Below are 26,297 nucleotides of genomic sequence, written 5' to 3' on the forward strand. Positions count from 1 at the left end.
CGCCTCGCCCCCACCTCCTCCCCTGAGTGTACCACATTCCCACGCCTCCCGCTCCCTCCCGGAGTTTGCTAACACCGCCAAACAGCTGTTTGGCTGTGGCTGGGTGGGAAGCGCTGGGAGATAGGTGGAGGAGCGGGGACATGGCGCATTCAGGGGAGGAGCCAGAGGAGGAGAAGGAGGAGGAGGAGGTGGGGTGGCAGGTGAGAGGAACTTGGCTGCCAGTGGGTGTACAGCACCCACTAATTTTTCCACATGGATGCTCCAGCCCCAGAGCATCCACAAAGTCAGCACCTATGCCCTGAATGACTAAAGTTTTAGCGCTGAAAGTGGCGGTGTAGACACAGCCCAACTAAACTTCCTCCTTATTTAGGGAACTAAGATGCTGCAACTGCAGCTAGCATTCCAGATATGTGCACACAGATTGGCTTCCTGGTGCCCACTCCCAATTCTTCCCTCCTGCAATCTGTGCTCCTCCCTTCAAGTTCCATGCAGGTTTCTACACAGAGCATTAAAAAATCATAATGTGGATTATACTGGGCTAGATGGATCTTTGGTCTGACCCAGTATGGCTATTTTTATGTTCTTACGTACTGAATTCTCCCCCTGTACCATGCTATTATGTCTCTTCCTAAAGGGATAGCTGCAGTTTGTTTACTTTCACATCATAATTAATAATACTTTTAATTGCCTAGCATATTTCACCCAAGGAGCTCCAAACATTTTACAAACATCAGTGTAGTCACTAGTAACCTCCATTTTATCAATGGATAAACTGGGAGACGGGGAAGTTTGACTTGCAAAGTCAGATATAGAATCCAAGATTCCTGGCTCTCAGCCTCTGCACAGCTGCTGGTTAATAAATGTTGAGTAAGAGGTTAAGTATATCTATATTGCTGTGACCACGGACTTCTGAACTTCAGTACCACTCCACTTTAATTTAAAAAAAATATATTTTAAAACAATTGTAACTGAGATTTTTTAATATTAATTTTTATTTGTATTAGAGTAGCAGCTAGAGGTCTCACCAGAGATCACAGCCCCACTGTGCTTGGCACAGTACATAATACTTATAGTAAGAGATGGTCCCTGCCCGAGGCAGCTTACATTCTAAGGTCCCAGTCCTGCAAGTAGTTCCACATGGGTCTAGCGGAATGCCTGTATGGGTCTCTTTGCAGGATTGAGGCCTAAACAGACAAGAAAAACAGATGGTGGACAAAAAGAAGTAGTATTATCTCCACTACAGATGGAAACTGAGGCACAGAGAGATTAAGTGTTTTGCTCAAACTCACACAGCAAGTCTGTGGCAGAGCTGGGGACTGACTCCATATCCCCTAAGTCTCAGTCCAGTTCCCTAACTACCTAACCAACATTTAACATAAAGACAGACTTCTTTAAAATCAAGATTAAATCCATACAAATGAATCTCTATATATGGTATAAGGATTCTTACCTACCTGCTAGACCATACATCTTTCGTGAGAAATATAGCACTGATGGTGAGTCATGTATTTTTCAAAACTTTAATAGCAGATCATTAGTTTTAATAGCATTTTGTGACTTGCCATAGGAATAACATTTATTAATATTCATTTAGTTTTTATTGGTTTATGTGGGTTTATCTGATGTGGTTTATGTTTTTAATTGTCCTTTGTTCTGATTATTTTTAAATACCATTCAGGTGCCTTGGCACAGAATGGGGGGGTGGAACCAAGGGTTTATTATCAATACTATTATTTGATACAACCAATGTGTCACCGGCTGTCTCCCCCAACTTCACAAAAATGTATCAATTTGAGGTTATCCTGTTAAGCAAACAGCAGTGCAGCGACACCATGCGGCCCAATGGCCCAACTGCAGGGCACAGCGCGACCTTTTCCGTATCCAGAGCCACGCAGACTAGGCTTTGCAGAAGAAACGATGAAATGTTGCCATCCATTTAGCACTGAGAGCCTGAGGCCTTTGAGGTGGCAGCTGAGTGGGACCTGGATTTTCCTTGGAGAACAGCCTGACATTCCTCATCTCTGTAACAATCTAATACACTTCTGGGCAGTCACCTGCCCTCCTGAAATAGTTTGGTGCAGAAGGTGCAAAGTATCTCATGTATCTATGCAGCGAACAAACTACTTCTGTGGAAAGATATGCTCAGCTCCTCCCTTCATTCCCAGACAGGTCAAATCCTCAAAGGCAGGTGGGCAAGGTAAAAACTGAAAGTGTTTGTAAAAAATATCTGCAAAATACACATTCTCAGAAGGTAGGCTGGCCAATTTCTCTGCAGTTTTAACATGATGAGGCAGTGTGTGCAAATATGCTGCACATGGACTATGTACGCGCCTGTGTGCACACAGGGAACATGTTTGTTGTATGTGCGTCTTTCCAATCAGCATACACCCGTTTATTTACAATGGGCCAAAATTTGTCTTCATAGTTGGGTGTAAAATACCTACCACAACGCGGGTACACTATACAAATAAATAATGCACAGAGTGTGTGCATCTCTCTTGGGTGTTTACAATGGGCATAGGCTATTTTTGTGCAATATGGGTATGCTTGCAGGTAAGCAATGGGTGATTGTGTGTCTGTTGGGTGTATGCCTGTGTCTAGTGTGTGCACTATGGGTGTATGCCAGTGCCTGCTGCACATGTGGGCCTGTATTGCCTGTGTCCATGTTTTACCTGAGCTGGATTCAGGTAGGCTTGTCCTAATCAATTCATGTTCACAGGGTGTGTGTGTGTGTGTACTGCATAGTGCCTGTGGGGGGTGTGCGGCGGCCTGTTGCATGTGCGGGGTGTGCACGTGCCAGTCGCCCGTGCGCGGGGCTAGTGTCTGCGGTAGGTTGCATGTGCGGGTGCGCGCCTGTCGCTTGCGGGTGGCGCCGGCTGCCCGTGCGGTGCCCGACTCTCCTGGCGGCCCTGGGTGCTGCGGCAGCCGCCGGTTGCGAGCCGCGGTTACCATGACTCTGTCCCTCTCCGTCAAAGGGACTGGAGCAGGGAGCGTCCTGTGGGCGCAGCCCCAGCCCCGCTGCCTGCGCTCTGGGCGCGGTGCCTGTGCCCTGCTCAGTGCAGCTCAGGTTCCCTCCCCAGCCGCCGCGCTCGCAGCTCCTGCTGCCGCTGCCCGGCTCCTCCACGCCAGCCCAGCTCCTCGGGGGAAGGACCCAGCCAGCCGGAGCCGCCACAGCACAGTAAGAGCGTCCCGAGTCCCCTGCCCAGCCCGGCGCCCCCCTCCCGCACCGCTGCGCTCCCCGGCTCCCTGCCCAGCCGCGTCCGGGAACGTCCCGGGCAAGTTTCTAGCCAACTTTCCTCCCTCCAGGGGAGCAGCCGGGGCTGGAGCCCTGCCTGGCTGCTGCGCCTGGGCTGCGGCTCCTTGGAGGAGCGTTAAGTGCGAGTCCCCCCTCCCCGGGTCGCTCCCTTTCAGGCCGTTTATCAGTGGGGGCAAAGCTGCTTTTTCTGCTCACTCCAGTCCCTGGGTCACCAGCACTCGGGGGACAAGAGCCGCCCGCCCGGCCGGAGAGCTCTGGGAGGCTGCCCCGTGGCTGTAGGGCTCTGACTGTGTCCCCGGAAGGATGCGGATTCGGATGATGATTTCAGACTCGTGCACATCACGTTCAAGCAACAGGTTTTCGCCCACAGCAGGGATCTAACGGAAGGAATCCTGCCCTTTCACCCGGCCTCCGTTTCCTACCCTGGAACTAAAAGAAAGGTTCTTTGGCTCAGCAAAGTGGCTTATCCAGGTAGCGAAAGTGCCGGGAGCTCCTGAACTTTCGCTGCTCTCCAGCCTATTTTGTGTTTCCTTCCCTCCTGCCTTTGAGTGCCTCGCCGACAGCGGCCTCGGCTAATCCATCAGCTAGACACGGCTTTCTAGTCACATCCGCTTTCCTTCTGCGTGTCCCGTTCCCCCGCTCTCAGCTGTCTGTTTGGCCAGTGCGATTCGCTGGCGTTCAGAGTCGTGTGCCCGTTGTCTGGGCTTTGAGTGTCCTTTAGCCAATTCATTTTAATTATGTTAAGTTTTCTGTTTCATCCTGCTCATGTAATGACTTTGTTTTGTATTTACTGTTTTAAAAGCTGTTCTTCACAAGTAGTGTGCTTCAGTCTTACTTATCAATCGGAAAAGATTATCCTGGGGGGGGAAAGCTACTATACATGTTATTAGTAAACAGTGTTCGCTTTTCATTTCAATGGCAAAAAGTGTACTAAACATTTATATATATAAACATACTACAGATCTCAAAAACGAGGAGTCCCATGGCACCTTAAAGACTAACAGATTTATTTGGGCATAAGCTTTCATGGGTAAAAAACCTCACTTCTTCAGATGCACAAATCTACATTTACTTGTTAAAATTCGCTTAAAATTTTCTATAATTTCTATTGACTGTATCTCATTTAAAATTGCTTACAATGAAAAATCTATCTGGAAGTAAGAGAGTCAATTATCAGTTATAATCCCAAGAGGATAGGGATTCTTTTTTGACAAAGTTGCTTCTCTTTTGATTGTTTATTGACAGAAGCATTAGTCTCAATAACATGCTCCAATAAAAGGAAAGTCAGCATTTAGTTTGTAGGTTGGCATAACATAACATGCTCTTGCCTTTAGTATAACTGCTTACCAAATCAAACAGAGCAGCAGATATGTGCTTATCATTTATTTTCATAGGATATATTTATTAATATGATTTTTAATGTCATACACTAACTTTTACAAGACTTGTTTTGATGATAAGTAATGACAATTAGTCTAGTGGGGGAAACAGATCCTTGGGGAACTTCCTTAGGTTGTGGCCGTGTTTGTCAGTAGAGCAGAAGTTTGAGTACCCTGTCACTATGTAAGTACTTGTGTCAGTGCAATCTGGAGTATTTCAGCATGGTACCCTCAGACAGGTGTTATAGTGTGAGCACCAGATGATGGATAGATGAACTTCAGCTCCTGGAGAATAACAAGCTGGATTTGTAATACAGCCTGAGAAGCCTGTGGAACTTCTTTTTTTTTCATTTGGAAAAGTATAACACAGGAATAATTTTTAAATGGCAGGAAAACTTCTTATGGCAGAGCCATTTTTGGAGAGGTAATTACATAAGTAGTCGCACTGCACTGGAACATGTTTTACCAGAGGAAATGGTAAACAGCAGCAAATGTAAGACGTAGGAACCAGACATGGGATAGAAGTCTGGGGAACTATTCAGATACTTTATAGGCTTTATAGAGACCTATGTCCCCCTCGCGCTGTTGTTATTATCCAGGCACAACTTTGACTTGTCTCTGCAACAGAACAGTAGAAAGGCTTCTTGCAGGATTTTTGATTACATCAGAGATGCACTGCAGAAATCAAAATGCTGCAGAGGACATTCAGAAAAAATTGAAACTGGAGTTTTAACAAGTAACTAGCTGTTTCTGTTTGCTTTAGAAGGGCATCCTTAATAATCCCTTTCCCCTAACTTAATTAGTCTGACAGCCTCCCTCAATTGTGGGGATAATCAGAGGAATCAAATGGATTTCTAATTTGGTTTACTCACAGAACATAATAGATAAGGACACAAACTGAGCATGAGATATTTCTGAAGAGGTTGTGTCTGTCTGTCTGTCTGTCTCTCTCTCACTCACACACACACACACACACCCTAAAGAAGTTAACCAAGGATATTTCCCCCTCCACCCACACCCACACATGCTAGAATACTTGTTATTATGTATTACTTGTATAACAGTGGCATGTAGAGGTCACAAACAATAACACGGCTTTCATTGTGCTAGGCACTGTACAAACACAATGAGAAACAACCCCTCCCCCAGTGAGCTTGCAAGCTAAATAGACGTGACAGAAAAGGGTGAGAGGGAAGAAAGCCACAGAGACAAGTGACTTGCCCAGGGTCACACAAAAGGCCAGCAGCACAGCCAGGAACAGGACCCACATTTCCCAAGTCCCAGTCCACTCAGAGCAGAGAGAGTGTTGTCTCAGAGGCAATGAAAGGAGCCAGTGGATTTTTATCACTGTGCATTACCCAGAGCTGTCTCCATAGAGCAGGCTAATGCAAACTCATCCATTTAGAGCTTGACCTGTCTCAGCACCCAGAATAATGGACTGATATGGACTGACTAGTTTGTCTAATGAGTTAACGTTCTTATGCAGTGTCTGACTTAAAACATCTCTTAATTGAAATTGATGTTTTATGGTGCTTTTGTGAAACTGGTACAAGGCTGATTTGCTATCATGGTAGTGTTGCTTGGTTCTTGGTCTGTTGTGTGTCATAAAAATATGGTTGTAGCTTCTTGCTTTTATACACTATTGGGGCTGGGCTGAAATGAGATAAGTTAATTCCTGGTATAAATCCATTGCAGCCAGTAGAGTTACCCCAAGGATGAACTTGGTCGTTATTGAGCTTTGCTGTAACTTCCTTGTAACCACAGAACATTTTTATTTTTCAAACTAACAACATGTTCTTTGGGAAGGGCATAGAAGTCAAGTTGCTGAATGGAAACTTTTCACAAGTATAAGGGCTGAATTTACCTATCTTTTAAGCAAAAGCACAGTCCTAATACTGGTTTATAGTTCCTTGAGAGGTGAATAGAATTTGCTCGTTGCTGATGAGTTTTTCAGCAACAGAAACCTGCAGTTGGTCATCTTTCTCCTGACCATCTTGGTCTTCTGGCAACACCTATCACCATAGTATAGGAGTGCCTCCCAAGGAATAATACAAACAACACAGTCTAACACTGCACTGTTTCATTTGCCTTCCTGCTTCACCCAGTCAAGGACTGTGGGCTTGTATATTATCTTTGATTTTCTTCTATTCTCTCACCTCATTTTCCTCCCTTTTTTTCCCCTTCTTCTCCATGTTCTGCCACATTTTCAGGAATGCCAAGTGGAAGGAGTGAGTTTTAAACCTCATTTTGAAGGTTTTGAATGTGGTCATTCTGGTCTTCCCCTAGTAAGGAGTGCCAAAGACTTGGCCCTGTTGCCAAGAATGTCCTGTCTTCTGCTTTCACAAGCTCCATCCTGGATATTGACAGTTTTGCATTTCCTGAGGAAAGCAGCTGTGGAGGGTGGTGTTGTTACAGCGCTCTCTGGGGAACTTTGGGACAATCCCTTGTAAGGCCGTAAAGCTTAGCTCAAAGACCTTGAATTTGGCCCAGTATTCCACAGGAAACCAGGGTAGTGAGTGGAACGGGGGGGACGGATGGGACAAGTTCTCCTGGCGAATTTGGTGTTGCTGAAGAGAAAGCTGCTGTGTTCTGGAATTACTGAAGCATTGCTGATGTTGGAGTATTCATACCTATACAATGAGTGGTAATCGCCTAGTGTGGAGGGTAGAGTGCAGTTTTCTGGCTAGTCCTAAATAAAATAATTGTTGTGGCCTAGCAGCATTGAGAAGATCTGGAGGACCCTTACGCTATGGACCAGTTTGGCCATCTTGGGGTAGACACCTTCCATGGAGGGTAAATAAAAAGTGATCGCTAGCTGTCCAAAGGTGAACACTAGCTAGCTGTTCAAAGTGTTTCCCGCCTTCCAAATGTTACTACCTGTGGCTTGCCTGTGTTCAGCTTCAGCCAGACATAGGGATGGTTAGGAGGCTGTGCTTTTTGCATGTGAGGTAAAGGAATATAGAGATGGATATTTACCGGGCACCCACCATTGTAGCATCTAATTGTACTGTCTAGGCTTCTCAACCTCTCATCACAGGAAAAGGGTAGCCAATGGCCACGTTTTATAGCCCCAGCCATTCAGTGGGTTACACCAGGGATTAATTTGGCCTGTCTTCTTGCACACATATAGAGACAGAGGTGGGAAGGCAATGAAAGAACGCATTTTTATAGCTTAATGATTTCACCGTTGGTGCCTGTGAGTTACAGTGTAAACCTGATACACACATAACATTTACATTTTTTCTCCCATTTTCTCATGTTGTATCAGTGGATGTACTGGGGGATCAAACCAATTACAGAGATGAGTTGCTCCTCATTTTTTTTCTGGCTGCAATTCAGGACATAAGCTGTTATTAACCCACATCATCTGATATAGCAGAAGAGGAAATGGTTAATTTAACTCCTCTCCTGGTTATTCACAATTTCCAAGAACTGAAAACATATCAGCATTTACTTTGGCCCAACCCCACACTAGACACAGTCAGTTGGTAAGAATAAAACATTTTTTTGAAACAGAACACCGGGGAACACTAAAGAAGGGGGTGTGGGTGTCAGTTCAGCATCTTACAGGATCTCTCACATCTCAGCAGAGGCTATAGCCTGAAATCCCCAGGGCATCATTCTCACAGAGAACAACATCTCAGGAGTACTTTACTAATAGACTACCTGTAAAGTCAATGGGAATGCTTTATATGATCGGACTGTATCTCAGAGTAAGTGCAAGTTTGGCCGTTAGTAAAAGCACTTCTCTGAGAACTAGAAGCTAACACCAACCTACCCTTGAAGCCAATCTATGAAAAATGGCCTCTAAATTTGCTCCCCTTGACCTCTGTTCTTTGCAGATGCAAACTTTTGAGGGACAGCTATCATTCTATACAGGACTTATCAGCTTATCTGAACTCTGCAGCTTTAATGGCAGAGAACCATCACTTGTCATGAAGCTTCACTAATAATCTCACTATTGTCTGGAATTTCCCAGAGCATGTGTTAATGTTTCTGCAAAAAATATGACATGTGAATCAATAGCCCATTACTCCATCTTTATTCAGGCAAGACACTTACTGAAATCCATTAGAACCTTGCCTAAGGACCAGTGGATTTGGCCCTTTGTTTGCGCTCCACGTTTCAGATCCAAAGATTTTTTAGAAATGCATTTCTCTTGCCTTGGGCATTGCCATACGTGTAGATTCCTGGCCAAGACAGAACAACTTAGAGCTCAGTTTTGTGAACGAGAGTTTGTGTAGCAAGGCAGGGAAAGTTGAACATATAGGAATTTTTGACACCATTCCTGTCAGTTGTGTTCATGGAGCATGGAGGAGCAGCAGTGGAGATCCTGCTCCATGATACAAACAAGACGACAAAGCCCTCTTTGCTTACCTCAGGCCAGGAAAGAGTATTTTGGTTCTATCAGGAGTTGAATGAAGCTTTGGCTATATTTGTTTATTCTACAAAGGTTTTTCTTACCCAGGATCCTCCATCTTCTCTTTAAGGGGAGGTGATTGTTGAATTCCTTTATACTGAGACGTATCAGAGGCATGAAGGTATCACTCCACCAAGAACACAAGTCCATCGGCCCTGAGGAAACAGGAAAAGGTTAGCTCCAGAAGGGGGATTAAACTTCAGCGTACAGAATAGTTCAGATAATGGTAACATTAAAGTCTGCCATGTACAGAGAATTTGGACGTGCATGAGCAGCCCATCATGCTGAGATTGAAATGCAGCTGTTCTGCGGCTTGATACTTGTGGTGCTTCAGGCTATAAGTATGCAAGCTTTTAAAATAAATGGCTTCATTCATAATCTTTAACACCAGAAAAGAGTAGTTCTGGGTCTAATGGAGCCTATTGTAGCTGCTGTCCCCATCCCCGCCCATTGCATGTCCCAAACACATGCAGCAAAAATATATTGTTGTGTAAGGCAGGAGAATGGAGTATTTAATACCCCTCTGTGAGCCGGTGTCTAGCAAGTGTGATTACTATTTGTTTATTACACTCAATTGTTACTCAGTGAAAACACTGCCCCCACCCCAAATTAAATAGCTACTCATGTTAAATGTGGCTGAATATACAGATGAGAAATTGAGGACCAGCGTGGCATAGTCCTCTCCTATGCTACAGCCACCTTCTAAAATAATTCAAGTGAATGTTGCAGTGCAGCAAGTTAGGCAGAGAGAGAGAGAGAGAGAGTTTAGCAGTTTCAGGGCCAAATTTTTATATTGGTATAAACTCAGGATTACTCCATTCCTTATGTGAAGTCACTCCAAATTTACACCAGTGTAACTAAGAGCAGAATTTGCTCCTTCATATTTTCAGAACCATATCATAAGAACCTTTTGGAGACTCTTAGAATGACAGAGAAAGGTACCCTTGCTCCAACTATATTAAATATATTAGCAGTACAGTGAGAGCAGTGTCAGACAAAATTATTGACTCCAAAGAATAGTATATGATTTGTGTGAAATTCGTATAAAGTTATTAAACGATCTTCTCTGAATAAGGCTCCAGAGAGCAAGCTGTCATGCTATTTATATGTCCAGTTACACACAACATATGAGCATTATATTTGAATAGCAGTGCAAATGTTTTGTCAACATTGTTTCCATTTGACTTCCTTGAAAGTAGTCTAAGACTGCCTGAACAGACTATGATGAACTTCACTAAATATCCTTATCAGCTTCGGATTCTTTTGCATATACCTAATTGTTACTAAAATATTTAAGAAGATTTTGGTAAGCAAACTGGAATGCCTTTTTTTAATTCCTTTTCTACACCACACACTTGAACTCTTTGTGTCTGTGCAATAACTTCTTTATTACAGTTGCATTCTGCTAAATATGCAGAGCCACTTGCAAGCTTTCTCTGTGATTTCTTTAGCAGCCCTATGGATAGTCAAGTTTCAGATCCAGAGGGCAAACATATACACTGACACAGGGGTCAGCAACCTCTGGCATGCAGCTTGCCAGGGTCAGCACCCTGCTGGGCCAGGCCAGTTTGTTTACCTGCCGCGTCGGCAGGTTCGGCTGATCGCGGCTCCCACTGGCCGCGGTTTGCCGTCCCAGGCCAATGGGGGCTGCAGAAAGCAGTGCGGGTGAGGGATGTGCTGGCTGCGGCTTCCTGCCACCCCCATTGGCCTGGGACAGCGAACCACGGCCAGTGGGAGCCGCGATCAGCCAAACCTGCCGACGCGGCAGGTAAACAAACTGGCCCAACCCGCCAGGGTACTTACCCTGGCGAGCCACGTGCCAGAGGTTGCCGACCCCTGCACTAACACCAAACATCTGTATTTTCTTTGTTCCAGAGTACTCTTGCTGGAGTGTCTAAGGGATGTGAAGTTAGCTTCCAAGATGACTCTTTTAACAGGAGAAAATTCTGATTATGACTATAGCGCCCTGAGCTGTGCTTCAGATACCTCCTTCAACCACACGTTCTTTCCAGAAACAGAAACCCTCAAGGGAGTCTTTTACCAAAGAGCCAAGCTAATTCACCCTGAAGAGGATCTCTTTAAAAGCATTCACCCTGAGGACCGGAAGCATCATATCATCATAAATGTAGGGGGCATTAAATACTTGCTGCCCTGGACCACACTTGATGAGTTTCCCCTGACGCGCTTGGGCCAATTGAAATTTTGTAATAATTTTGATGACATTCTAAACATTTGCGATGATTATGATGTGACATGCAATGAATTCTTTTTCGACCGTAACCCAGGGGCATTTAGGACAATTCTGACATTTTTGCGGGTTGGGAAGCTTCGGCTCATGCGAGAGATGTGTGCTCTTTCTTTCCAAGAGGAGCTGCTCTACTGGGGCATTGAGGAGGACAGTCTGGAATGGTGCTGCAAGAGGAGGTATCTGCAAAAAATGGAGGAGTTTACAGAAATGAACGAAAGGGAGGACGATGACCTCATAGAGAATGAAAACCCAGGTGAAACAGTGGAGGAGACAAGAGCCAGCATGTGCATGAAAAAGTTACGAGACATGGTGGAGAGGCCTCAGTCTGGGCTTCCTGGGAAAGTATTTGCATGTCTGTCTGTATTGTTTGTGACCATTACTGCAGTGAACCTATCCATCAGCACCATGCCCGACTTAAGAGAGGAGGAGGAGAGAGTAAGTTGGCTTTCAGGATGGTAAAACATTGTTCCCTGGAAAAAGCAAAGCAAATACAGGGCCTAATCCTGTTCCCATTGAAGCAAGTGGGAGTTTTGTAGTTGTCTTCAGGGCGAGCAGGATAAGGCCTGTAGATAAAGATACTGAAAGTTGTAAATGACACTTTTCTCTGAGAAAAACATTTTGCAAATATGCATTATTCTGGACAGCCATATCATGAATTTTTGAAGCTTTATTTGTACTACTTAAGAACACCATAACTACTAATAGAAACTAGGGAAGTTGGAGCCAGACCTCACTGCCTCTGAAGTCAATGGGAGTTTTGCCATTGACTTCAGTGAAAGAAGTATTGGGCGTCTGGTAAGTTTTGTATTTAGCTTGTAATTCAGCAGATTTGCCAAACTGGTTACCCCTTAATACTGCTTCAATTCATTAAATATTATGGTTTAAAAGACCAAAAAAAAATCATTCCTGTCACTTTACCAACTAAAACAGTGAATGTTCATTTACTGAGTATAAACTTCTTCTCTTTCTTCTAGGGTGAATGCTCCCAGATGTGCTACAATATTTTCATTGTGGAGTCTGTCTGTGTGGCATGGTTTTCCTTGGAATTCCTGCTGAGATTCATTCAGGCAAAGAACAAATTTGTATTTCTGAGGAGACCATTAACCCTGATTGACATTATTGCTATTCTGCCCTATTATATCACTTTACTAGTAGATACCACTTCGGTGGGCTTTAAAAAGCCAACCTCTGGCAACATCTATCTGGACAAAGTAGGTCTGGTGCTCCGCATACTCCGTGCCTTGAGGATTCTATATGTCATGCGGCTGGCCAGGCACTCCCTCGGCCTGCAGACTTTAGGACTCACCGCTCGCAGGTGTACCCGGGAGTTTGGACTCTTGCTGCTTTTCCTCTGCGTGGCCATTGCGCTTTTTGCGCCACTCTTGTATGTCATTGAGAATGAGATGGCGGACTCACAGGAGTTTACCAGCATCCCTGCATGCTACTGGTGGGCAGTAATCACCATGACAACAGTAGGCTATGGCGACATGGTTCCCAGAAGCATTCCAGGCCAGGTGGTGGCTTTAAGCAGCATTCTGAGTGGCATTCTCCTCATGGCATTTCCAGTCACCTCCATCTTCCACACGTTTTCACGCTCCTACATTGAGCTGAAGCAAGAGCAGGAAAGAATCATGTTCAGGAAAGCACAATTCTTATTAAAAACTAAGTCTCAGCTAAGTAATGCATCACAAAGGAGTGACATTTTATTTCCCAGTATCTCTTCTGAGACTAGGGAAAATGACTGAAATTTAAGTTGCCGTAACTGTCTGATATTGGGCAAGTTATGCAGTCAGATATCCCATCTTACCATTTGCGTTGGAAGCATTTAAAGAAATCTTTATACAAATAGCAAGAAGGGGATTTTAGCCATCAGGCTGATATGGTTTTAAAAGCCTATGCCACTGATGTAAAAAGGAAATAATAAATTGAAGGCTTTTTTTTTCTTTTCAACAAAATGAACAGTTAAGACAGTTTTTCTCCATGAGATCATGCAGTGGGATATTAGGAATTTGAGTTCTCTGACTGAAATGAGAACAGTGTAAAATTACATACTTGACACAAACTGTGTGTGATGTACCATTTTCCAACCAAGACATTATGTAGGTATTAATTTTGATCATTAAATAAGTTCTTTATTTTCTTCATGTATATACATAATATAAAGACAACAAGCTCAAGTCTAAATTCATCCCTGGTGTACCTCCATTGACTGTAGTAGAATTAACCAAATATTTAAATTACCCATTGTGCCCTTAGAGAGGATTAAACAAGGTATGTGTCATTTAGGGCAGGCAGATGTAATATTTTCCTTGTGAGCCTTTCCTGAAAATAACAATAACAGTGAAGAGGAGCTATTGGTTTCTGGGTGCTCTGGGACAGCCATATGCTGAAGATGTAAATACTTATAGCTCAGCAGCCTCTAAACTTATATGGGCTTATACTGTAGCTCTGATAGAGTTCAACAAAATATCCCAGTGATGGGTAAGAGGGTCTTGAGTTTTATGACATCCAGTACAGATGACAAAGAGCTATCTAGCTGCAAATTAAACTGAATGTGCATGATAACATCATAGTAATGATGTCTGTTTCAATGTTATCCCTTTACACCCAACAGAAAACAGAAATTAAAAAGACTCTGTTTCTAGATGAAGCTACAGCATTACTAATCAGGTTGATGCTAGTGCTGTGCACTGGCTGTATGGCACCTGGCTTCTTTTTAAAAAAAAAAAAAGAGTATTACAACAAGTTGCCAGTGATATAAAAAGGAAATAATATCAGTCGAGTCATGGGAGACTAAGTCAGTCTCCCATGACCCAAGACTGTAAGGTATAAAGCTTTCAGCTAATTAGCTCTTCCTTCACGGATACAGCAGGCATCATAGCATTGAAAAAAATTATCTTGGGAAACTTAAAGGCAACTAAAGAAGTGCAATCCTGCATCTTTTACTTTACTAGTCCCTAAACAAGTTGTTCTCTTTAAGTCAATGAGACCAGGTGGGTAAGTAAGGCTTTCAGGATTGGGTGCTGATCTGGCTCCCCCAGAAGTCAATGACAAACCTCCCATTCATTTCAATCAGAGCAGGATTGGGCTACATGACAACTCAAGAGACAAAGTCTAAAACTTTAACAAAGAAATCAAATTGGTTGATATGTCTCTTTGTGATAGTGTATTGTGTTGAAAATCTTAACTTTAGGTGAAGTTTCCCAGTTTAAAAGAACAATGTGACTTTCCTGTTCATTAACTATAAATCCCAGTATTTGGTCTTGCCATGAGTGCAAGGGACTGGACTCGATGACCTCTCGAGGTCCCTTCCAGTCCTAGAATCTATGAATCTATGAAAACTATCATGAGCCAAGAAATGTGAAAGTTCCCAGCATATCTGCCATCTCTCCTTAAACCTGTTTTTCAGAATCCCTGTTCTGGTCTCTGATCTCTCTTGAACAGGGACTTTCAGTCATGCTAAACTATATGATGGTTTTGTGATTTATATCAAAGAGGTTGGGGATGAAATGCAAAACTCATCTTCACTTGAATTTGTGTCTGTGAAAGGTGAAACCTAGTGTGTCAACCTACACTGAATGGCTAAGTCTCCATGTTACAGTGACCTGGTTTAAGTTATAAATAATAAAATAATGTTAGCTATATACAATTATTATAATAGACATTTTATGTTTTCCTACTAAGAAATAATAGTTCAAACCTCCTTAGCACCTTTTAACCAGAGTTCTTAGAGCACTTTACAAACACTAATGAATGAAGCCTCACAAAATTGCTGTGATATAGGTAAATATTCCCATGAAACTGAGACATGATGAGTCAAATGAATAGCCCAAGGTCACAGTAATTGTGTGACACAGAAGTGGGTTGTATTCCTAGCTGAACCCCATTCTTGTGTTTTAATTAGAGTTGAAAAAAACAGGGACTATTTTTTCATGAAAAACTAATCCCTTTTCCATCAAAAATATTCTAAATTCCAAATGTTTTGACCAGCTGTAACTTTAACCACAACACAAGAATGCCACATCTTCATTCCTTTGTATTAGAATCCATTATAAAAGGATTTGGTAATGGGACTATTTGAAAGAGTAGCATTACTTGTATGTGTTTGCAGGACTGGGCCCTAAAGGAGAAGCTGTATGTCAAAATAAACATAAATCAAGAGATTATGGGCCACATCCTCAGCTCAGCAATATGCTATGCCATTTTACACCATCTGAAGATTTGGCCTAATGTAATCAATTTATGTTTAAATCAGCATTAAGTAAGTGTATTTCAGATATTGTTTTTTCTGTTGCAAAATTATGGCCAAATCCTGAAGTCATGCCTTGAGTCAAATCCTTAAGGATACTAAGCACCAAGCCGGCCAGGGGATTTGTCTGAGTCAGAAACAAGTAAGGATTTCGGGATGTAGCCCATTGTAATTTTGCACTTGGCAACAAATAACTTGTAAGAGTATCAACATGTTGTACTATGAATCATTGTAACAAATTGCTTGTGTTTTGCAGCACAGTGATACATGCTGTAGTTCTTATGCTAAATTAATACAGCTATATGTCTTTGGAATACAACATTAGCATTAAACCCACATGCTGAGTTCCAGTTTCTACTGTGAAGGCTGAAGATTTTAAATGATTATAAATCTTTATGGTATATTATCTCAATTTTTAGACAAATTTATTAAATTGTAGATTGATTCAAGAGCTGACTCTGAAATGTTTCTAACCACACAGCTGACAGCTACTGATATCTTTCCTTTCTTGCTTTTTAACAGCATGTGAAGTTAACAAAAAGTTCCTATAAAAACACTGTGCTTTCATGAAGTACATAGGAATTGTTTAAATTGCCTCTGATAAAAAGTGGTACTTGTCAAATATCCTACTAGAGATGGATTTGCTTTGCTATTTATATTATCCTGTATATACAGCAATAGTATGTACAGTTTCAAACTGAACAGTAGTACTATATTAATTTTGATTAATAAAGAGTTGGGCTTTCTTTATATTTTCATGTGCTTGCTTATAGTGCAGGCTGGCTACCACAAGCAGCTGAAGCGTCATCAGGGGAGCAAGAAGATGATGCAGTAGTAGAGCAAATCTCAGAGCCGACAAAGACTTTCATCTACCTTTATCCTCTCTTGGTGACACATTCCTCATTCTTGAATTCAAGAAGGGAGGGATGAAAGAGGCTGCAAAGAAAGCAAAAGTGGGAGAACTTTCATGGGTGATTGACATTCTGAGGTCCCACATAGGAAGTGGCTACCAGTTGGGAGAGAGGACTGGGCAATGAACATCACTAGCTGAAGCAGGTTGGCTACAGAAGAGAGCTTTAGTCAGGAGTCAAAATTTATCTATCTGCCTACATACTTCTCATGCACCCTTAGGCTCAAAGTGCCAATTCAACAGCTTGAGTACAGGGACCGAGGGCCAGAAACTTACCCATTCCCCCCTGCCAGTCAGGACATACGTTTTAAAACTGTTTGTAAAACTAAGTAAGAATGGGAAGAGAAGAAATCAGGAACAGAAATTGGAGGAATGAATAGGAAGCAGATGGGGAGTTCATGTGAAGAGAAGAATCCCCACAGAGACCTGCATTTCCAGTTAGGATGACAACACATTAAATTACACTCCTGAAAATCTGTTCTTTTTTTCCACCTTTCTCAGAAGTGGCGAAAAATAAAATTCAGCAGATCAGTGTAAAAATTATTTAAACACATTTCTATAACAAAGAAATAGTGAGTTTCTCTTTGATTTTCCCTCACTGAACATCATTTGATGTGGATCACTGACTGCAGTGGCAGTTTGCACACTGCCATGCATCTGGAAGATTGAGAGACTTGCATTATACTTCCCTTACTAGAGGTTTACTCAATGCCACTTCACCATGAACTATATCCTGCAATCCTTACTCAGGGAAATCTCCCTTTGTGGCAGATGTAGGAATTGGGTCCCACCGTACCATCATTCCATTGTACTTTCAGTCTTTCCTATGTGAATATTCAATGCCTTCGGCTATGTCCTATTAAACAAAAAACATTTGTGCAGAGCTGAGTCATAGATTCATGCATCATCTAATACATGTGTCTCAGAAGGAAAACTGGCATGTTCAGCACACTCATGATACGTGTGGGCAGAGTTTAACTGAGTGTTCAGATTGATGTAAAACCAAAAATTGCTGTGGTGGAACAGCACCTCTTTTCCACTGCTCTTCTTGTCTAGTGATAAGAGTTAGTCTTCACGCTCCTTTAATAAAAATATCCTATCATAGGTGAGGCAGAACTAACCCTCGGACAACAGTTTAAGTCTTCAGTTGTACAGTACCACCAGTTCCAACCCCATCCCCCATTCAATTGCTTACTGCACATCCTAGTCATTATAGCGCCCATTAAATCCAAATGTAGTGCCCAGAAAGGAGCTGGCCTCTATCAGCTCAGAGCAGCTAGATAACACAGTAGCAGATAACAGATATTCAGGCCGGACCAACACATTAACTATACCCTATATTATAAAAGAGCATTTTAAAAAAAGAGTTAATGAGTTAAAAACAAAGAAACTGATAAATATTTCTGATAAAACTAAGAAAGACCAAATCCCACTCACAGATTTGCCAGCAGAAGTTAGCACAGCAGAACAGACTGAAAACTGGACAGCATACTCCCAAATCTGTGCAGATTGAAATGAACATATTTAAATTTCATTTTTGATTGAAGAGTGACAAATACAAATTAGAAGATGGGAGGAGGAAACTCAGACTCTGAGCCCAGATCAGCCAATGGTATTAACTAGAATCTGAACTGTTTGCTCTAGGTTTGTGTGAGGGACTGTCCACATGGCCATTTTCATTTACACCTTGTTAGCCAACACGTGTGTTAGGCCTGGGTCATAACTGATAAATACCATATTATACCCAGCATGTAGGCAGTTATGTTAACCAATTTGTATTACGTCTTTCGCACGTTTTCCACTTTGCTCACTTATGTCAAGAGATATATATCCTACCATACTCTGCAAAGCTAAATGTGGCTTTTGCCATTAGCAAATATAAAGGCTGTCAAAGGCAAGATACATTCATTCTATGTCCTTGTACCAGTAACTTCATGGGCAACTGGTTTAAAATGTAGTATCCAAAAGAGAGATAAGGGAAGGTACAGAACCACAAGTTAAGGAACTCGACAAACTGGTGGGTTGGATCTCAGGTGACACAAAGTGCATTCTAACTTGCAAGCAACAGTAGTATAAATATAAGTGAGTTTGGGGGTATATTTTGAAGACCACCTACTGTATAAGGTGAAAATGCTGTGGGATAAACATTTCTTCCCAAAAGGAGGGGAATGTATGTCTGTTTCATACTATACTACTTTGTCTTAGATAATAAACTTTGGCTAAGCTTGTTTATTTGGCCTTCTGAACATTTTAAATAATGAACTATAAATGTAGTCAATCAATCAATCAGCTGTACTATTAATCAGCAGCCTGGAACTGACTGAATTAACAGATGTCCGAGCTGCTGTATTTTAACAGCCTTTTTCAATGCTTATCCCATGGAGGATTTTGCAGGACTCCAGCATCCAGTTATCCCAGAGATGAATTAGGTCTCTTGTCTCAGAAATACAAACCATCAGTGTTTAAAACTAGGATGTAGAGTGCATTATGGAACAGTGAGTTTGGAGGGTCCAACAGAGGTGTCATGAGATCACAAAGGGTATGGCTACACTCCAGTTAAAAACCCACAGCTGACACATGCCAGCTGACTTGGGCTAATGGGCTCAGGCTAAGGGGCTGTTAAATTGTGGTTTAGACATTCGGGCTCAGGCTGCAGCCCAGACTCTAGGTCCCTGTGAGGTGGGAGCTTCCCAGAGCTTGGGCTGCAGCCTAAGCCCAACTATCTACACCACAATTAAAACAGCTTGAGCCAGCTGGCATGTGTCAGCTGCAGGTGTCTAACTGCATTGTAGACATACCCAAAGAGAGCCATTCCCAGAGACCAGGCAGTGTCACAGGGCACGAAAATAGAGTCATGTTTTATAAATCCTGCTCCCCAGTGGGAAAAAAGCCTGTAAGGCATATTTCTAAATTAATGCTTAAAATGCCTAATGCTAGATCCACCCAGGAGCAGCACCAGGGTTTTTGGCGCCCTAGGCGGGGGTCCTTCTGTGCTCCCGGTCGTTGGCGGCAATTCTGCGGCGGGAGGGTCCTTCCACGCTCCCGGTCTTCGGGGCACTTCGGCGGTGGGTCCTGGAGCGAGTGAAGGACCCGCCGCAGAATTGCCATCGAAGACCCGGAGCGCAGAAGGACCCCCGCTGCCGAATTGCTGCGGAGGGCAGCAAAATGCCGCCCCCCCCCCCAAATCCTGGTGCCATAGGTGACCACCTAGGTCACCTAAATGGAAGCGCCAGCCCTGGATCCACCATTTACTTATCATTGTTCCTTCATTGCCTTCTGAGATGCTATGGTAATGAGCAGTCTGAAAACCTGGAGTTCAACAGAGACTAGTTTAAGAAACTTCTAAAACTCTGCCTAGTTCACTGCTGCATGCAGGCTCTGTGAATGTTCTGTATTGACTTGTAATGTTACTGTCCCTTGGGACAATATTGGTTATCTGTTTGGCACTGACCCACCAGTGTATGCAAGTTTAACCATCATCAGTAAAGTTAATGGGCATTTTGCCTGTGTATTGATTAAAGAAGGAGTTCAGAATCTGACCCAAAATAATTAACAATAAAATTACAACCCTTGCTACTATTGTGTCCGTTTCTTCTGCCTTTCTTTGGAATGCTCCATTATCCCATATTCTCTGAAATCCTCCACAGATATCACCATGGACACCATTAACCATGCTGAAAGCACAGCTGATAAGCTACAGGCCTTACTGATGAGGAAAGCTAGCAAGCTCACATGATATTGGCGGATCTTTCCACACTCCCTGTCCAATAGCTATTTTACCTCCTCTCTGCCTCAAAGACCTAATCCAGAAATGAATGTCACCTGAACAGAAATAAAGTTCTCTTCTAGCTAGAAGCACAAAGACCCAAATAGACTAATTATAGAATGTGTGTTACATGTATACAAGCTACCACAACCGCACTGTTACCCTGTGGCCCTGCTGATAGGCTTTGTACACCCATATGACTCTCTGAAACTAGTTCTGGCACTAATCTTAGCATCTTAAGGCCAAATTTTCAGCTTCTCCTTACCGAAGCCTCCTTTTCTGTTAATCATTTTGTTCCTACTTTTATTTTTTGAATCAAAAAAACAGTTGGAAAATTTGGTCATTAGCATGCATCAAATACAAAGCTCAAATGGCTAACCTGGAATACACAGTATTATTCCATACTATCATCTGGGGATCTGAGTTAAAAGCCAAGGTTGCTTGCTTCCCAGGCTACGGAGTTATCAATTTTTGAAACTTCTGTAAAGTACAACAGGTCAGCAAATATTTCCATATTTAGATATATATCCTCTTCTGCTCCACAGATCAGTATATGTTTCTGCTATAAGCACTTCAGTAAGTATATGGACATGCATGTATTTCCTGTACATTTAATTATATTGGGATGGTAGCTGGATATTGTGTTTTGACATTAAGACATACAGTTGCTAAGCTATGAATCTAAGTAGTACATACATATTTTCATTAGCTAAATACTTAATAAAAGAGTGTGATGTATTTCATCCTACAGCTTTTACATTGAAATCTATCAGGTCATCCAAGGGAAAGATGATTCATTGCAAGAGTCACCAATTGCCATAGACTTTGGAGTGTAAAAGCAGCATTAACCCAAAGCAAAACAGGCCAAATGCTGTGCTAGTATAAAGGTATCTTAAGAAATTGGGCAGGTACACTTTAGAGGAGCATTGGAGTGAGGAAGCTTAAGGCAGTGAGGCATCATGTGGCAAAGTAAAATGGGTCATAAATTATTTTACTTGTAGGGTGCAGTGGAAATAGGGAGAATAAACTAAAAAATGGATGTGACATGGTATAAGCATGGAAAGAGCATGGTATAAGCATGGAAAGAGCACCTAAAAAAAAAAGAAGTATAAATTAAGGTTAGCACTTTGCCCCACCAAAGGGCCTTGTCTGTACACAAAAGTTGCACTGATATCCCTTTTCTGCGAATGGGAACTACCGTGAGTCCATACACATATTTTCTCCCATTATTGGTTCCCTGGCCTTCCATTTATAGATGTCACTCTGGTTTAAAACCAAGGCAACTCATAAACACTCACAAGGCCATGCTGCTCACACAGGCTTAGTGGATGCCACTGATATTCAATGCCAATGTGCAATTTTCCACTGTATACTGAAACTCTAGTAAGTGTTTGTAAACTTTGTAAAGGTTTATACTGCTCATTTTAGAAAGCTCCAGCCTCAAAAGATCCATGATAAACCACAGGAGCAGCTGTGTTCAGTTCTGCCTAAAGCTAGAGGATCTGTGATTTCTAAGTCATACACTGCAAGAGTGCTTCAGTATGAGAGATATATATAGATAATGATTTTCACCAGTGGAGAGTTAAGAATGAGTCTAATTCAGGATTCAGATTTATGCATCCTACATTGCCATCTACAGACCATTCATAGTATTTCACTCCAGAGGTTTGTAACCTAGTAACAAGCAGGGATCCTAGTTTACTGCGATTAATCAGAGAATTTAAACAAACGAACAAAAAACTACATGTTTTTCCACTATTAAAATGAAACACTGAACTTTAGTTTCCCTGGCTATATAAGTATCAGTTGAATACAATGTTTTATTGATATATTTAAAGTTTTTAAGCAAGTTTGAAGCCTACCATCAATAAGAAATTTGTCCTTGCCAAACTCAGTGACACGGTCTTTTGAGATGATCTTTAAAGTTTTCCGCATCTTTTCATAACTTTAATTACTTACATATGGAGGCTGAAGTGAAATTTTAGATGCATTTACCCACAAACCCCTATATACCGTTAAATAATCTCTGTATGCCAGAAGAGTTTATTGGAGTATGTTTAGCTTTGTAAATTTAAAGCGCATTCAGAAAACAACCCTGTCATAAACAGATAGCTAAGGGTTAATGTCTCTTTCACCTGAAGCACCTGACCAGAGGATCAATCAGGAAACAGGATTTTTTTAACTCTGGGTGGAGGTTTTTTTGTGTGTGAGTCTTTTGTTCTGGGTCTTCTGCCTGAATCTCTCTCAGCTAGAGAAAGATTTTTTTATTTTCTGCTTTTCTAATCTTCTGTTTTCCAGTTGTAAGTACCAAAGATCAGATAGGGAATTTTTATGTTCTTTTGTATTTACATGTCTATAGTTGCTGGAGTGCTTTAAATTGTATTCTTTTTGAATAAGGCTGTTTATTCATATTTCTTTTAGGCAATTGACCCTGTATTTGTCACCTTAATACAGAGAGACCATTTGTATGTATTTTTTTTTCTTTTTTATATAAAGCTTTCTTTTAAGACCTGTTGGAGTTTTTCTTTAGTGAGGAACTTCAGGGAAATTGAGTCTGTACTCACCAGGAAATTGGTGGGAGGAAGAAGTCAGAGGGAAATCTGTGTGTGTTAGATTTACTAGCCTGACTTTGCATTCCCTCTGGGTAAAGAGGGAAGTGCTTTTTGTTCCAGAACTGGAATTAGGGAGGGTGGACTCCCTCTGCTTAGATTCACGAAGGTTGCTCTGTGTATCTCTCCAGGAGCACCTGGGGGGGGGGAAGGGAAAGGGTTTATTTCCCTTTGTTGTGAGACTCAAGGGATTTGGGTCTTGGGGTCCCCAGGGAAGGTTTTTGGGGGAACCAGAGTGCCCCAAAACACTCTAATTTTTTGGGTGGTGGCAGCAGTACCAGGTCCAAGCTGGTAACTAAGCTTGGAGGTTTTCATGCTAACCCCCATATTTTGGACACTAAGGTCCAAATCTGGGACTAGGTTATTGACAAACCCAAGAGGGATAGGTTGCACTCACTTAATAAGTGACACTGGTACTTTCTGTGAAATTTAGTTACTTATTAGTATGTGTTTTCATTTTTTCACAAAATGTAAAAACTAAAAGATGCTCTGTAAAACACAGAGCTCGCTGGAGTGGCAGACTTGGGGATTTCTGAGCAAGGAAACTGCCTGATGCTGTTTGTTTCTATTGTGTTCGGAGAACAAGGACTTTATATGCACTTTTGTAAATAAAACAAGATTACACTGAGGTTATATCTGACTCTTATCATTTCTCATCCAAATGGAAACATCCCTGCCAGGTTCTGAATTCTGGTGAACTGCTTTGACCAAAGGGGCAACACCTGTTTAGCTGCTTCCCATCACTCCTGAGCATATAAAATAAAATAAAATAATAATAATAATAATAATAATAATAATTAAATAAATAAATAAAATCTGTTTCCACAACACTGTAAATTAATAAATGTTTTAATATAAGTAGTTAGGCCCAGATCCTAAAAACACTTATTACACATGTGCTTAAGTTTAACCATGTAAGTAGTTCCATGGGACAAAAGTTAATCACGTGCACAAGTGCTTTGTAGCATCAGGATCTCACTGCTGTAAATGAATTGAGAAACTGAAAAATTCCACCATACAAAGAAAACTATATCCTGTGCACTAATTGCTTATTCTTTTGGGAAGTGTGTTTGGAAATGAAGTCACCATAAACTGAAATATAGACATTACAGATTCTAAACTGAGCCCTAACTGGAAAAGACCACAAATGCAGCCTATATGGCTAGACACCTCAAAAATCTATTGCAAAACTGATTACTAATATCACCAAAAGCCAGGGTAGAGCATTGAAATAAGTGAAGAAGGAAGCAAAAATGGCACTGTCATAAGTATAGGATCCCAGAAGTCAATTTAAATGGTTAGTGGTACACATATATTGGCAGAGAACTGTCACACAGCTCCAGAACAGTCTGAGCCAGACCCAAAATAAACTAAAACACTGTAAGAGGAAAAATGAAAACAGGTCTTTTCACCCTGATTAGACAAGCTTTGTATAAAGCAGACTTAGGTCAAGCACTTTGTTCATTCTGAAGGTGCACCTGTGAAGTGGCAGATTTCAAAGCGGGAGGTGGGAGGGGTCCTGCTGATGCCTCCTGAGCTGAGAGCCCTTTCAGCAACGGCATTCCATAAATCTCAAAGTGCAGCCAGGGAAAAGGCCTGGGCTTTGAGGAAGGAATTCACATATTTGTAACCCAGCTTTTTGTGTATGAGGCCCCTTCTCTTTGTGAGGAACACATGAATCTCAATCACTTGTGGAGCTGATCCAATGACAGGCTTCAACAATCTCTTTACCTTTCCAAACAGATGAAAGTATCCAAAACTTCCCTATCATAAACCTCAGTAAATTACCTTCTTGCAAGCAAGGCACCCTCTACTGGGCTAATCCATAAATCAGCAGTTCAGAGGAAACCTTTACTGTGTTCTCTTTAGGGTGACCAGATGTCCTAATTTTATAGGGACAGTCCCGATATTTGGGGCTTTGTCTTATATAGGCGCCTATTACCCCTCTACCCCCGTCCTGATTTTTCACACTTGCTGTCTGGTCACCCTAGTTCTCTTCAGTGAGAAGCAAAGCACTGAGGCTCGGCTGCTTTGTCAGGGAAGAAGATTGGAAAACAAACGTACAAGAAGCCATGCTGAAAATAACATTCTGGCCTCAATTTTCTGAAAAGTTTGGCACACAAGAGCACACACGAAATACGCACCCAATTGATTGAGTCGATTGTGGTAATCGCATAAGCAAATTTGTTGTGTAATTGTGAAAACTTGGGCCAACGGGGCACATTTTCAATGGATCCCCCCCCCCAAACACCCACAATATTTGTGGATATGTCTAGCTGCACACAGAAATCCTACATTTGCATGCCCTAGTGCTTTAGGTAGTCTGTGCCATGCACACACAGTGATATCTCCATTCTGCAGGAGTATTTTTGTCTGCCTATTGAAAATGTGACCCTCTGAATCGTTAGGAAGAGTACAGAAGTTCATAGTTTAGAGAGGCATCCTGAATGAGATTTTCAAAAGGGCTGGGCTCAGTGTGGCCTTAGCTTTGCCCCCTCTGTCAATAAGCAAACCCACCTTGACTTCAGTGGGAGTAGAGTTAGGAACAATAAGGAGCAATGTGTAAAATCTCACCCTCTTTTTTTATTTGTGCCTAAGATTTGCCAGGCTTTGGGAAGTTGTTCAAGTTTATTTATGATTTAAGTTGCCTCATTGTTTTGGTGTTGTACAAGCATGGATTAAAAACAGTCTCTGCACCCCAAAGAGCTTATAATAACAAGACACAACAGATAAATGGGACAAACAAACAAGTGGGACTGGGGTAAAAAGAAAAAGGTAACAATTAATTAGAGCATTTTTCCTGTAGATTGGCTGTGTGCACAGTGCAGCTTTGCCACCTGCCTAATTGATAGGTACTGCCCTGTAAGCATCGCATCAGAAGTGAGATCTGAAGGAGGAGAAGGGAGCGGATTAATGAATTTTGGGGGTGGAGTGGAAGTTTGTGGGTGATGTGAGCAGCACTTGCACACATAGGCGGCGAGTTATATGGGCCAGTGGGGCCCATGCTCCACCAATATTTAGGAATGTGGGCCCAGCTCCATCAATGTTTGGGCTTACCGCACTTTGGGGTACCCGTGCTTCAGGGGGAGGCAGAATCCAGGGTGGCCTGGGGGGTTAGCGAGCGACCCGGCCCCAGCCTGCCCCACTCTGCCCCACCGGCTCCTGGCATCACTCAGGGAAGACTGTGGAAGCTGGAAAAAGGCGGGGCAGTGCCTTGGGGTGGAATGGGGCCGTGGAGGGGACAGAGCAGGGGCGGGCTGGGTTGCTCGCTGCTTTCAGTGCCAGGCCCCCCACTAGCCTCCTAGGCCACCCTAGACCCCACATCCTCAAAGCACAGGGCCTGAGGTGGTTGCCCTGGTCTGTCATATGGACAGGATGGCTCTGGGTCCAGGGGGGCCTGGCGCTCACAGCAGCGAGCAATCCGGTCCCAGTCCACCCCTGCTCTGCCCCATCCCTGGCC

General features: G+C 42.5%; 1 protein-coding gene across 3 annotated transcripts; it reads left to right on the top strand.

The window, feature by feature from the left end:
* The first annotated feature begins 2,809 nt into the window (after positions 1 to 2,809).
* On the top strand, positions 2,810 to 16,932 carry KCNG1 (potassium voltage-gated channel modifier subfamily G member 1). 3 transcript variants are annotated; one of them, XM_030533679.1, is made up of 4 exons: positions 3,106 to 3,178; positions 10,931 to 11,738; positions 12,278 to 13,402; positions 16,326 to 16,932. In XM_030533679.1, the coding sequence occupies exons 2-3, from the start codon at positions 10,977 to 10,979 to the stop codon at positions 13,046 to 13,048; spliced, it is 1,533 nt and encodes a 510-aa protein (XP_030389539.1). In that variant the 5' UTR covers positions 3,106 to 3,178; positions 10,931 to 10,976; the 3' UTR covers positions 13,049 to 13,402; positions 16,326 to 16,932. The 3 variants fall into 3 exon arrangements, with proteins under 3 accessions (XP_030389540.1, XP_030389541.1, XP_030389539.1); XM_030533680.1 differs by lacking the exons at positions 3,106 to 3,178; positions 16,326 to 16,932 and adding an exon at positions 2,810 to 2,828 and having other exon boundaries at positions 12,278 to 16,312; XM_030533681.1 differs by lacking the exon at positions 16,326 to 16,932 and having other exon boundaries at positions 3,029 to 3,178; positions 12,278 to 16,312.
* Positions 16,933 to 26,297: the final 9,365 nt, after the last annotated feature.

The sequence above is a fragment of the Gopherus evgoodei genome, chromosome 14, assembly GCF_007399415.2.
Source record: "Gopherus evgoodei ecotype Sinaloan lineage chromosome 14, rGopEvg1_v1.p, whole genome shotgun sequence".
NCBI lineage: Eukaryota > Metazoa > Chordata > Testudines > Testudinidae > Gopherus > Gopherus evgoodei.

Excerpts from the sequence above, each read along its gene's own strand:
- KCNG1 (XM_030533680.1), top strand. The coding sequence starts at position 10,977 with ATGACTCTTTTAACAGGAGAAAATTCTGATTATGACTATAGCGCCCTG. Across the intron at positions 11,739-12,277 it reads TAAGAGAGGAGGAGGAGAGA|GGTGAATGCTCCCAGATGTG; the intron begins GTAAGTTGGCTT and ends TCTTTCTTCTAG.